Genomic DNA, 15000 nt, shown 5'->3' on the forward strand with positions numbered 1-15000 from the left:
ATAGCAGTGATGTCTTGATGGACACTATGGGGACATTATAATAACAGTGATGATGGACACTATGGGGACATTATAATAGCAGTGATGTCTTGATGGACATTATGAGGACATTATAATAACAGTGATGATGGACACTATGGGGACATTATAATAACAGTGATGTCTTGATGGACACTATGAGGACATTATAATAACAGTGATGATGGACACTATGAGGACATTATAATAACAGTGATGTCTTGATGGACACTATGAGGACATTATAATAACAGTGATGATGGACACTATGAGGACATTATAATAGCAGTGATGATGGACACTATGAGGACATTATAATAACAGTGATGATGGACACTATGGGGACATTATAATAGCAGTGATGTCTTGATGGACACTATGAGGACATTATAATAACAGTGATGATGGACACTATGAGGACATTATAATAGCAGTGATGTCTTGATGGACATTATGAGGACATTATAATAGCAGTGATGTCTTGATGGACACTATGAGGACATTATAATAGCAGTGATGTCTTGATGGACACTATGAGGACATTATAATAACAGTGATGATGGACACTATGAGGACATTATAATAGCAGTGATGATGGACACTATGAGGACATTATAATAACAGTGATGTCTTGATGGACACTATGAGGACATTATAATAGCAGTGATGTCTTGATGGACACTATGGGGACATTATAATAACAGTGATGTCTTGATGGACACTATGGGGACATTATAATAGCAGTGATGTCTTGATGGACACTATGAGGACATTATAATAGCAGTGATGTCTTGATGGACACTATGAGGACATTATAATAGCAGTGATGTCTTGATGGACACTATGGGGACATTATAATAACAGTGATGTCTTGATGGACACTATGAGGACATTATAATAACAGTGATGATGGACACTATGGGGACATTATAATAACAGTGATGATGGACACTATGGGGACATTATAATAACAGTGATGTCTTGATGGACACTATGAGGACATTATAATAGCAGTGATGTCTTGATGGACACTATGAGGACATTATAATAACAGTGATGATGGACACTATGGGGACATTATAATAACAGTGATGATGGACACTATGGGGACATTATAATAACAGTGATGATGGACACTATGGGGACATTATAATAGCAGTGATGATGGACACTATGGGACATTATAATAACAGTGACTTGATGGACACTATGAGGACATTATAATAGCAGTGATGTCTTGATGGACACTATGAGGACATTATAATAACAGTGATGTCTTGATGGACACTATGAGGACATTATAATAACAGTGATGTCTTGATGGACACTATGAGGACATTATAATAGCAGTGATGTCTTGATGGACACTATGAGGACATTATAATAACAGTGATGATGGACACTATGAGGACATTATAATAACAGTGATGTCTTGATGGACACTATGAGGACATTATAATAACAGTGATGATGGACACTATGAGGACATTATAATAACAGTGATGATGGACACTATGAGGACATTATAATAACAGTGATGTCTTGATGGACACTATGAGGACATTATAATAACAGTGATGATGGACACTATGGGGACATTATAATAACAGTGATGTCTTGATGGACACTATGGGGACATTATAATAACAGTGATGATGGACACTATGAGGACATTATAATAACAGTGATGATGGACACTATGAGGACATTATAATAACAGTGATGATGGACACTATGAGGACATTATAATAACAGTGATGTCTTGATGGACACTATGAGGACATTATAATAACAGTGATGTCTTGATGGACACTATGGGGACATTATAATAACAGTGATGATGGACACTATGAGGACATTATAATAACAGTGATGATGGACACTATGAGGACATTATAATAGCAGTGATGTCTTGATGGACACTATGAGGACATTATAATAACAGTGATGATGGACACTATGAGGACATTATAATAACAGTGATGTCTTGATGGACACTATGAGGACATTATAATAACAGTGATGATGGACACTATGGGGACATTATAATAACAGTGATGATGGACACTATGGGGACATTATAATAACAGTGATGATGGACACTATGAGGACATTATAATAACAGTGATGATGGACACTATGAGGACATTATAATAACAGTGATGATGGACACTATGAGGACATTATAATAACAGTGATGTCTTGATGGACACTATGAGGACATTATAATAACAGTGATGATGGACACTATGAGGACATTATAATAACAGTGATGATGGACACTATGGGGACATTATAATAACAGTGATGATGGACACTATGGGGACATTATAATAACAGTGATGATGGACACTATGAGGACATTATAATAACAGTGATGATGGACACTATGGGGACATTATAATAACAGTGATGATGGACACTATGGGGACATTATAATAACAGTGATGTCTTGATGGACATTATAATAACAGTGATGATGGACACTATGGGGACATTATAATAACAGTGATGATGGACACTATGGGGACATTATAATAACAGTGATGATGGACACTATGGGGACATTATAATAACAGTGATGATGGACACTATGAGGACATTATAATAACAGTGATGATGGACACTATGAGGACATTATAATAACAGTGATGATGGACACTATGGGGACATTATAATAGCAGTGATGATGGACACTATGGGGACATTATAATAGCAGTGATGATGGACACTATGAGGACATTATAATAACAGTGATGTCTTGATGGACACTATGGGGACATTATAATAACAGTGATGATGGACACTATGGGGACATTATAATAACAGTGATGATGGACACTATGAGGACATTATAATAACAGTGATGATGGACACTATGGGGACATTATAATAACAGTGATGATGGACACTATGAGGACATTATAATAACAGTGATGATGGACACTATGGGGACATTATAATAACAGTGATGATGGACACTATGAGGACATTATAATAGCAGTGATGATGGACACTATGGGGACATTATAATAACAGTGATGTCTTGATGGACACTATGGGGACATTATAATAACAGTGATGTCTTGATGGACACTATGGGGACATTATAATAACAGTGATGTCTTGATGGACATTATAATAACAGTGATGATGGACACTATGAGGACATTATAATAACAGTGATGATGGACACTATGAGGACATTATAATAACAGTGATGATGGACACTATGAGGACATTATAATAGCAGTGATGTCTTGATGGACACTATGGGGACATTATAATAACAGTGATGTCTTGATGGACACTATGAGGACATTATAATAACAGTGATGTCTTGATGGACACTATGGGGACATTATAATAACAGTGATGATGGACACTATGAGGACATTATAATAACAGTGATGATGGACACTATGAGGACATTATAATAACAGTGATGATGGACACTATGAGGACATTATAATAACAGTGATGATGGACACTATGAGGACATTATAATAGCAGTGATGATGGACACTATGAGGACATTATAATAACAGTGATGTCTTGATGGACACTATGAGGACATTATAATAACAGTGAGTGATGATGGACACTATGAGGACATTATAATAACAGTGATGATGGACACTATGGGGACATTATAATAACAGTGATGATGATGGACACTATGGGGACATTATAATAACAGTGATGATGGACACTATGAGGACATTATAATAGCAGTGATGATGGACACTATGGGGACATTATAATAACAGTGATGTCTTGATGGACACTATGAGGACATTATTATAATAGCAGTGAAGATGGACACTATGAGGACATTATAATAACAGTGATGTCTTGATGGACACTATGAGGACATTATAATAACAGTGATGATGGACACTATGGGGACATTATAATAACAGTGATGATGGACACTATGGGGACATTATAATAACAGTGATGATGGACACTTGATGGACATTATAATAACAGTGATGTCTTGATGGACACTATGAGGACATTATAATAACAGTGATGATGGACACTATGAGGACATTATAATAACAGTGATGTCTTGATGGACACTATGAGGACATTATAATAACAGTGATGATGGACACTATGGGACATTATAATAACAGTGATGATGGACACTATGGGGACATTATAATACAGTGATGTCTTGATGGACACTATGAGGACATTATAATAACAGTGATGTCTTGATGGACACTATGGGGACATTATAATAACAGTGATGATGGACACTATGGGGACATTATAATAACAGTGATGATGGACACTATGGGGACATTATAATAGCAGTGATGATGGACACTATGGGGACATTATAATAGCAGTGATGATGGACACTATGAGGACATTATAATAACAGTGATGATGGACACTATGGGGACATTATAATAACAGTGATGTCTTGATGGACACTATGGGGACATTATAATAACAGTGATGTCTTGATGGACACTATGAGGACATTATAATAACAGTGATGATGGACACTATGAGGACATTATAATAACAGTGATGATGGACACTATGAGGACATTATAATAACAGTGATGATGGACACTATGAGGACATTATAATAACAGTGATGATGGACACTATGGGGACATTATAATAACAGTGATGATGGACACTATGGGGACATTATAATAACAGTGATGTCTTGATGGACACTATGAGGACATTATAATAACAGTGATGATGGACACTATGAGGACATTATAATAGCAGTGATGATGGACACTATGGGGACATTATAATAACAGTGATGTCTTGATGGACACGGACATTATAATAGCAGTGATGTTGGTATCTACCTGGTTGTGGTTTGTAGTAGGGTTGGTATCTACCTGGTTGTGGTTTGTAGTAGGGTTGGTATCTACCTGGTTGTGGTTGGTATCTACCTGGTTGTGGTTGGTATCTACCTGGTTGTGGTTGGTATCTACCTGGTTGATGGTTTGTATGTAGGGTTGGTATCTACCTGGATGTCTTGTATCTACCTGGTTGGGGACATTACCTAACTGTGGTTGGTATCTACCTGGTTGTGGTTGGTATCTACCTGGTTGTGGTTTGTAGTAGGGTTGGTATCTACCTGGTTGTGGTTGGTATCTACCTGGTTGTGGTTTGTAGTAGGGTTGGTATCTACCTGGTTGTGGTTGGTATCTACCTGGTTGTGGTTGGTATCTACCTGGTTGTGGTTGGTATCTACCTGGTTGTGGTTGGTATCTACCTGGTTGTGGTTGGTATCTACCTGGTTGTGGTTTTGTGGTTGGTATCTACCTGGTTGTGGTTGGTATCTACCTGGTTGTGGTTTGTATCTACCTGGTTGGTTGGTATCTACCTGGTTTTGTAGGGTTGGTATCTACCTGGTTGTGGTTGGTATCTACCTGGTTGTGGTTGGTATCTACCTGGTTGTGGTTCTACCTGGGTGTGGTTGGTATCTACCTGGTTGTGGTTGGTATCTACCTGGTTGTGGTTGGTATCGACCTGGTTGTGGTTGGTATCTACCTGGTTGTGGTTGGTATCTACCTGGTTGTGGTTGGTATCTACCTGGTTGTGGTTGGTATCTACCTGGTTGTGGTTGGTATCTACCTGGTTGTGGTTTGTAGTAGGGTTGGTACTCGTGGTCCATGGCGCAGGCCAGCATCTTGAGAAGGCGGTGCACAGCGCTGCTGTTGAGCCGTAAGTCCAGAGGTCCGACCACCAGCCTCTTGACAGACGTCTCTTGGACAGGGGGGACCGGTTCTTCTTTAGGCCCTGTCGCCATGGTGAAGTCCTGCTGCCCTACACACACTGGGACAGAGACACAGAGGGTCAGAACCACACACACACACTGGGACAGAGAGACACAGAGGGTCAGAACCACACACACACACTGGGACAGAGAGACACAGAGGGTCAGAACCACACACACACACTGGGACAGAGAGACACAGAGGGTCAGAACCACACACACACACTGGGACAGAGAGACACAGAGGGTCAGAACCACACACACACTGGGACAGAGAGACACAGAGGGTCAGAACCACACACACACACTGGGACAGAGAGACACAGAGGGTCAGAACCACACACACACACTGGGACAGAGAGACACAGAGGGTCAGAACCACACACACACACTGGGACAGAGAGACACAGAGGGTCAGAACCACACACACACACTGGGACAGAGAGACACAGAGGGTCAGAACCACACACACACACTGGGACAGAGAGACACAGAGGGTCAGAACCACACACACACACATGGATGTACTCACACACTACACACATGTTTGCGCACAATCAAGCACACACGCACTCTCTCTCTCTCCTCGGCCCTCTATGTGATGTATATATATATATATGTATGTATGTATCTTCTATCACTCAGCCGTCCCGTTATTCACCGATGACACGTAGGTCACTGTTAGAATGATTAACAGCCACCTCTCTCTTATACAACTGGATCCATTAAAACTAGGGACGAGGAGACGACACTGGATCCATTAAAACTAGGGGACGAGGAGACGACACTGGATCCATTAAAACTGAGGGGACGAGGAGACGACACTGGATCCATTAAAACTAGGGGACGAGGAGACGACACTGGATCCATTAAAACTAGGGGGCGAGGAGACGACACTGGATCCATTAAAACTAGGGGCGAGGAGACGACACTGGATCCATTAAAACTAGGGGACGAGGAGACGACACTGGATCCATTAAAACGAGGGGACGAGGAGACGACACTGGATCCATTAAAACTAGGGGACGAGGAGACGACACTGGATCCATTAAAACTAGGGGACGAGGAGACGACACTGGATCCATTAAAACTAGGGGGCGAGGAGACGACACTGGATCCATTAAAACTAGGGGGCGAGGAGACGACACTGGATCCATTAAAACTAGGGACGAGGAGACGACACTGGATCCATTAAAACTAGGGGCGAGGGAAGAGGGGACACTGGATCCATTAAAACTAGGGGGGAGGAGGAGACGACACTGGATCCATTAAAACTAGGGACGAGGAGACGACACTGGATCCATTAAAACTAGGGGACGAGGGAGAGGGGACACTGGATCCATTAAAACTAGGGGACGAGGGAGAGGGGACACTGGATCCATTAAAACTAGGGGCGGAGGTGAGAGGGACACTGGATCCATTAAAACTAGGGGGCGGAGGTGAAGAGGGGACTAAACTGGATCCATTAAAACTAGGAGGCGGAGGTGAAGAGGGGACTAAACTGGATCCATTAAAACTAGGGGACTAAACTGGATCCATTAAAACTAGGGGGCGAAGGAGAAGAGGGGACTAAACTGGATCCATTAAAACTAGGGGGCGAGGAGACTAAACTGGATCCATTGAAACTAGGGGCGGAGGTGAAGAGGGGACTAAACTGGATCCATTAAAACTAGGGGCGGAGGTGAAGAGGGGACTAAACTGGATCCATTAAAACGAGGAGGCGGAGGTGAAGAGGGGACTAAACTGGATCCATTAAAACTAGGGGCGGAGGTGAAGAGGGGACTAAACTGGATCCATTAAAACTAGGGGGCGGAGGTGAAGAGGGGACTAAACTGGATCCATTAAAACTAGGGGGCGGAGGTGAAGAGGGGACTAAACTGGATCCATTAAAACTAGGAGGCGGAGGTGAAGAGGGGACTAAACTGGATCCATTAAAACTAGGGGCGGAGGTGAAGAGGGGACTAAACTGGATCCATTAAAACTAGGGCGGAGGTGAAGAGGGGACTAAACTGGATCCATTAAAACTAGGGGGCAAGGAGACTAAACTGGATCCATTGAAACTAGGGGGCGAGGAGACTATACTGGATCCATTAAAACTAGGGGACGGAGGGGACTAAACTGGATCCATTAAAAACGTCACTGGATCCATTAAAACTAGGGAACGGAAACAGGGGACTAAACTGGATCCATTAAAACAGGGGCGGAGGTGAAGAGGGGACTAAACTGGATCCATTAAAACTAGGGGCGGACAGAAGAGGGGACTAAACTGGATCCATTAAAACAGGGGCGGAGGTGAAACAGACACTGGATCCAGAACAAACAGAACAGGTGAAGAGGGGACAAACTGGATCCATTAAAACACACAGGACAGGGGACAAAACTGGATCCATTAAAACGTCAGAGGCGGAAAGGGGACTAAACTGGATCCATTAAAACAGCGGAGGTGAAGAGGGGACTAAACTGGATCCATTAAAACACAGGAACGGAGGTGAAGAGGGGACTAAACTGGATCCATTAAAACACCGGAGAACAGGGGACTAAACTGGATCCATTAAAACACAGAACACCTTCAGAAGAGGGGACTAAACTGGATCCATTAAAACAGAACGGAGGTGAAAGGGGACACAAACTGGATCCATTAAAACACACAGAACACCGTCCATTAAAACACGGAGGTCAAAACTAAACATCCATTAAAACGTCAGAACACCGTCAAAACACACAGAACACCTCAAACACCCATTAAAACACGGACAGAACACTAAACTGGATCCATTAAAACACAGAACACCGGGGAACATCCATTAAAACACATAGAACACTGTCAGAACAACATCAAAACACACAGAATACTGTCAGAACACCTTCGGAACAAACAGAACAACAGAACACCGTCAGAACACACAGAACACCGTCAGACCACAAAGAACACCATCAGAACAAAGAGAACACCGTCAGAACACCATCAGAACAAATATAACACCGTCAGAACACACAGAACACAGTCAGAACACAGTCAGAACACCGTCAGAACAAACAGAACACCGTCAGAACACACAGAACAAACAGAACACCGTCAGAACACACAGAACAGAACACACAGAACACCGTCAGAACACACAGAACACCGTCAGAACACAGAACAAACAGAACACCGTCAGAACACACAGAACACCGTCAGAACACCGACAGAACACCTTCAGAACACACAGAACACCGGACAGAACACCTTCAGAACACACAGAACACCGTCAGAACACCGTCAGAACACACAGAACACCTTCAGAACACCGGCAGAACACACAGAACACCTTCAGAACACCTTCAGAACACCGTCAGAACAAACAGAACACCGTCAGAACACACAGAACACCTTCAGAACACCTTCAGAACACCGTCAGAACAAACAGAACACCGTCAGAACACACAGAACACCGGCAGAACACACAGAACACCTTCAGAACACCGTCAGAACACACAGAACACCTTCAGAACACCTTCAGAACACCGTCAGAACAAACAGAACACCGTCAGAACACACAGAACACCTTCAGAACACCTTCAGAACACCGTCAGAACAAACAGAACACCGTCAGAACACACAGAACACCTTCAGAACACCTTCAGAACACCGTCAGAACAAACAGAACACCGTCAGAACACACAGAACACCGTCAGAACACACAGAACACCGTCAGAACAAACAGGCTGTGTCCCAAATGGCTCCCTATTCCCCATAGGGCTCTGGTCTAACTATGTAGGGAACAGGGAGCCATTTGGTCCTGGTCTAAAGTAGTGCACTATGTAGGGAACAGGGTGCCATTTGGGATGTACTCAGAGGGTTCACAGGGCCAGACATGAATTCCTGTTCCACTGAATGAATGGAGGGTTCAAATTCCTGTTTGATTTTGGAGATTAAACGTGTCACTTCCTCTCCCCTGTCTGCGTTGCTATTGGCTGGGGCGGATGAGGACTAATATACACCATGTGGCTGCAGTTAGATCAGATGAAGGACGGAGAGAGTGATGAAATTAGCTGGGATTTAAAGAATTACAACCATCTCCCATTCCTCCCTCCCAAAACCATCACATTACTTCTCCGTGAAGTCAATAGCGCGAGTCTGCGAAAACTTGCGATGACTTTGAAAAAACAGGATCGAGTTCCGTTTTAACCTAAAAAAAAAAGTTTAGGCTCGTCCCTGTGGCAACGGTCGGTGACGAATCTGATCGGTTGACACCAGATGGTCTCATCACCGGAGGCTGAACACCGATAGTAGAGAGAGACGCGGTGGGGGGGAGGGGGGGGCAGAGAGAGTGAGAAGGGAGGGAGGAGGGAAAGTATTACACATTGATGAACACAACTCTAATCAACCCCTGACACCATGACACTTATCCACACATCACAACGGCTCTGACTGGGTCCAAACTGACACTATCAATGTTTAGTTTAATTTAGAGGATTATCTGAGCTGACAGGAGGGGAAACTTACAACCCAGGGGCTGGCTGCAGGAGGGGGAATGAACACCGGGGGGACAGACAGAAGGGGGTGGGGGGAGGACAGAGAGAAAGGGGGACAGAGAGAGACAGGGGGTGGGCAGACAGAGACAGGGGTCAGAACACACAGAAGACGGGGGGCAGAGAAACACCGTCAGAACACACAGAACACCGGGGGGACAGAGAGAACAGGGGGCAGAACACCTTCAGAACGGGGGGAACAGAGAGAGACAGGGGGGCAGAAGAGACAGGGGGACAGAGAGAGACATTCCCCAGAGAGAGACTGGGGGGACAGAGAGCACATGGGGGGCAGAGAGACGGGGGCAGAGAGGTTCACAGGGCCAGACATGAGACTGTTCCACTGAATGAATGGAGGGTTCAGAACAGGGTTTGAGAGAGACACGGCGAGAGACTTCCTCTCCCCTAGTAGAGATTGGCAGGGGGAGGCCGATAGACACCATGGGCTGCAGAGATCAGATGAAGGAGGGGGCACAAGACGAAGGAGGGATTAGAAAGAAATGAAAGGAGGCAGATAAAGGAGAGGAAGGAATGACCTTCTGTAGGTCTATAGTAGTATCATGGTCTATAGTAGTATCATGGTCTATAGTAGTATCATGGTCTATAGTAGTATCGTGGTCTATAGTAGTATCGTGGTCTATAGTAGTATCGTGGTCTATAGTAGTATCGTGGTCTATAGTAGTATCGTGGTCTATAGTAGTATCGTGGTCTATAGTAGTATCGTGGTCTATAGTAGTATCGTGGTCTATAGTAGTATCGTGGTCTATAGTAGTATCGTGGTCTATAGTAGTATCATGGTCTATAGTAGTATCATGGTCTATAGTAGTATCATGGTCTATAGTAGTATCATGGTCTATAGTAGTATCATGGTCTATAGTAGTATCATGGTCTATAGTAGTATCATGGTCTATAGTAGTATCATGGTCTATAGTAGTATGAGGATCTATAGTAGTATCGTGGTCTATAGTAGTATCGTGGTCTATAGTAGTATCGTGGTCTATAGTAGTATCGTGGTCTATAGTAGTATCATGGTCTATAGTAGTATCATGGTCTATAGTAGTATCATGGTCTATAGTAGTATCATGGTCTATAGTAGTATCATGGTCTATAATAGTATCATGGTCTATAGTAGTATCATGGTCTATAGTAGTATCATTGTCTATAGTAGTATCGTGGTCTATAGTAGTATCGTGGTCTATAGTAGTATCGTGGTCTATAGTAGTATCATGGTCTATAGTAGTATCATGGTCTATAGTAGTATCATGGTCTATAGTAGTATCGTGGTCTATAGTAGTATCGTGGTCTATAGTAGTATCGTGGTCTATAGTAGTATCGTGGTCTATAGTAGTATCGTGGTCTATAGTAGTATCGTGGTCTATAGTAGTATCGTGGTCTATAGTAGTATCGTGGTCTATAGTAGTATCGTGGTCTATAGTAGTATCGTGGTCTATAGTAGTATCATGGTCTATAGTAGTATCATGGTCTATAGTAGTATCATGGTCTATAGTAGTATCGTGGTCTATAGTAGTATCGTGGTCTATAGTAGTATCGTGGTCTATAGTAGTATCGTGGTCTATAGTAGTATCGTGGTCTATAGTAGTATCGTGGTCTATAGTAGTATCGTGGTCTATAGTAGTATCGTGGTCTATAGTAGTATCGTGGTCTATAGTAGTATCGTGGTCTATAGTAGTATCGTGGTCTATAGTAGTATAATGGTCTTTAGTAGTATCATGGTCTATAGTAGTATAATGGTCTATAGTAGTATCATGGTCTATAGTAGTATCATGGTCTATAGTAGTATCATGGTCTATAGTAGTATCATGGTCTATAGTAGTATCATGGTCTATAGTAGTATCATGGTCTATAGTAGTATCATGGTCTATAGTAGTATCATGGTCTATAGTAGTATCATGGTCTATAGTAGTATCATGGTCTATAGTAGTATCGTGGTCTATAGTAGTATCGTGGTCTATAGTAGTATCGTGGTCTATAGTAGTATCATGGTCTATAGTAGTATCGTGGTCTATAAACCATTAGACAGAGTGACCTTCTGTAGGTATATAGTAGTATCGTGGTCTATAGTAGTATCATGGTCTATAGTAGTATCGTGGTCTATAGTAGTATCGTGGTCTATAGTAGTATCATGGTCTATAGTAGTATCGTGGTCTATAGTAGTATCGTGGTCTATAGTAGTATCGTGGTCTATAGTAGTATCGTGGTCTATAGTAGTATCGTGGTCTATAGTAGTATCGTGGTCTATAGTAGTATCATGGTCTATAGTAGTATCATGGTCTATAGTAGTATCATGGTCTATAGTAGTATCGTGGTCTATAGTAGTATCGTGGTCTATAGTAGTATCGTGGTCTATAGTAGTATCGTGGTCTATAGTAGTATCGTGGTCTATAGTAGTATCGTGGTCTATAGTAGTATCATGGTCTATAGTAGTATCATGGTCTATAGTAGTATCATGGTCTATAGTAGTATCATGGTCTATAGTAGTATCATGGTCTATAGTAGTATCATGGTCTATAGTAGTATCATGGTCTATAGTAGTATCATGGTCTATAGTAGTATCATGGTCTATAGTAGTATCGTGGTCTATAGTAGTATCGTGGTCTATAGTAGTATCGTGGTCTATAGTAGTATCGTGGTCTATAGTAGTATCGTGGTCTATAGTAGTATCGTGGTCTATAGTAGTATAATGGTCTATAGTAGTATCATGGTCTATAGTAGTATCATGGTCTATAGTAGTATCATTGTCTATAGTAGTATCATGGTCTATAGTAGTATCGTGGTCTATAGTAGTATCGTGGTCTATAGTAGTATCGTGGTCTATAGTAGTTTCATGGTCTATAGTAGTATCATGGTCTATAGTAGTATCATGGTCTATAGTAGTTTCATGGTCTATAGTAGTATCATGGTCTATAGTAGTATCGTGGTCTATAGTAGTATCATGGTCTATAGTAGTATCATGGTCTATAGTAGTATCATGGTCTATAGTAGTATCATGGTCTATAGTAGTATCTTGGTCTATAGTAGTATCATGGTCTGTAGTAGTATCATGGTCTATAGTAGTATCATGGTCTATAGCAGTATCGTGGTCTATAGCAGTATCGTGGTCTATAGCAGTATCGTGGTCTATAGTAGTATCGTGGTCTATAGTAGTATCGTGGTCTATAGTAGTATCGTGGTCTATAGTAGTATCGTGGTCTATAGTAGTATCGTGGTCTATAGTAGTATCGTGGTCTATAGTAGTATCGTGGTCTATAGTAGTATCGTGGTCTATAGTAGTATCGTGGTCTATAGTAGTATCGTGGTCTATAGTAGTATCGTGGTCTATAGTAGTATCGTGGTCTATAGTAGTATCGTGGTCTATAGTAGTATCGTGGTCTATAGTAGTATCGTGGTCTATAGTAGTATCGTGGTCTATAGTAGTATCATGGTCTATAGTAGTATCGTGGTCTATAGTAGTATCATGGTCTATAGTAGTATCATGGTCTATAGTAGTATCATGGTCTATAGTAGTATCATGGTCTATAGTAGTATCATGGTCTATAGTAGTATCATGGTCTATAGTAGTATCATGGTCTATAGTAGTATCATGGTCTATAGTAGTATCATGGTCTATAGTAGTATCATGGTCTATAGTAGTATCATGGTCTATAGTAGTATCATAGTCTATAAATCAACATTAGACAGGATGACCTTCTATGGGTCTACTGAATGTTACTGTGGGTCAGTGTTACTGTGGGTCAGTGTTACTGTGGGTCAATGTTACTGTGGGTCAGTGTTACTGTGGGTTAATGTTACTGTGGGTTAATGTTACTGTGGGTCAGTGTTACTGTGGGTCAGTGTTACTGTGGGTCAGTGTTATTGTGGGTCAGTGTTACTGTGGGTCAGTGTTACTGTGGGTCAGTGTTACTGTGGGTCAGTGTTACTGTGGGTCAATGTTACTGTGGGTCAATGTTACTGTGGGTCAATGTTACTGTGGGTCAGTGTTACTGTGGGTCAGTGTTACTGTGGGTCAGTGTTACTGTGGGTCAGTGTTACTGTGGGTCAGTGTTACTGTGGGTCAGTGTTACTGTGGGTCAGTGTTACTGTGGGTCAATGTTACTGTGGGTCAGTGTTACTGTGGGTCAGTGTTACTGTGGGTCAATGTTACTGTGGGTCAGTGTTACTGTGGGTCAGTGTTACTGTGGGTCAGTGTTACTGTGGGTCAGTGTTACTGTGGGTCAGTGTTACTGTGGGTCAGTGTTACTGTGGGTCAGTGTTACTGTGGGTCAACTACTGTTACTGTGGATCAGTGTTACTGTGGGTCAGTGTTACTGTGGGTCAGTGTTACTGTGGGTCAGTGTTACTGTGGAAACAGTGTTACTGTGGGTCAGTGTTACTGTGGGTTAATGTTACTGTGGGTCAGTGTTACTGTGGGTCAGTGTTAGGGTCAGTCTTTACTGTGGGTCAGTGTTACTGTGGGTCAGTGTTACTGTGGGTCAGTGTTACTGTGGGTCAGTGTTACTGTGGGTCAGTGTTACTGTGGGTCAGTCTTTCACTGTGGGAAACAGTTACTTTGTCAGAGTTTTGCGGGTCAGTGTTACTGAGAAACAGTCTTTACCGAGTTACAGTGTTACTGTGGTTCAGTGTTACTGTGGGTCAGTGTTACTGTGGGTCAGTCTTTCACCAGTGAGAAACAGCCAGTGTTACTCCGG

The 15000-nt window shown here is 42.2% G+C and overlaps 1 protein-coding gene across 1 annotated transcript in view; it reads right to left on the bottom strand.

The window, feature by feature from the left end:
• Nucleotides 1-15000, bottom strand: part of LOC118379182 (intermembrane lipid transfer protein VPS13B) — a 260392-nt gene that overhangs the window by 97994 nt on the left and 147398 nt on the right. Inside the window, 1 exon segment of the mRNA XM_052505923.1 lies at nucleotides 5641-5841. Within this exon segment, the coding sequence (XP_052361883.1) occupies nucleotides 5641-5841 (201 nt within the window).

Source organism: Oncorhynchus keta, unplaced genomic scaffold (genome assembly GCF_023373465.1).
Source record: "Oncorhynchus keta strain PuntledgeMale-10-30-2019 unplaced genomic scaffold, Oket_V2 Un_contig_2511_pilon_pilon, whole genome shotgun sequence".
In the NCBI taxonomy this organism is placed as follows: Eukaryota; Metazoa; Chordata; class Actinopteri; order Salmoniformes; family Salmonidae; genus Oncorhynchus; species Oncorhynchus keta.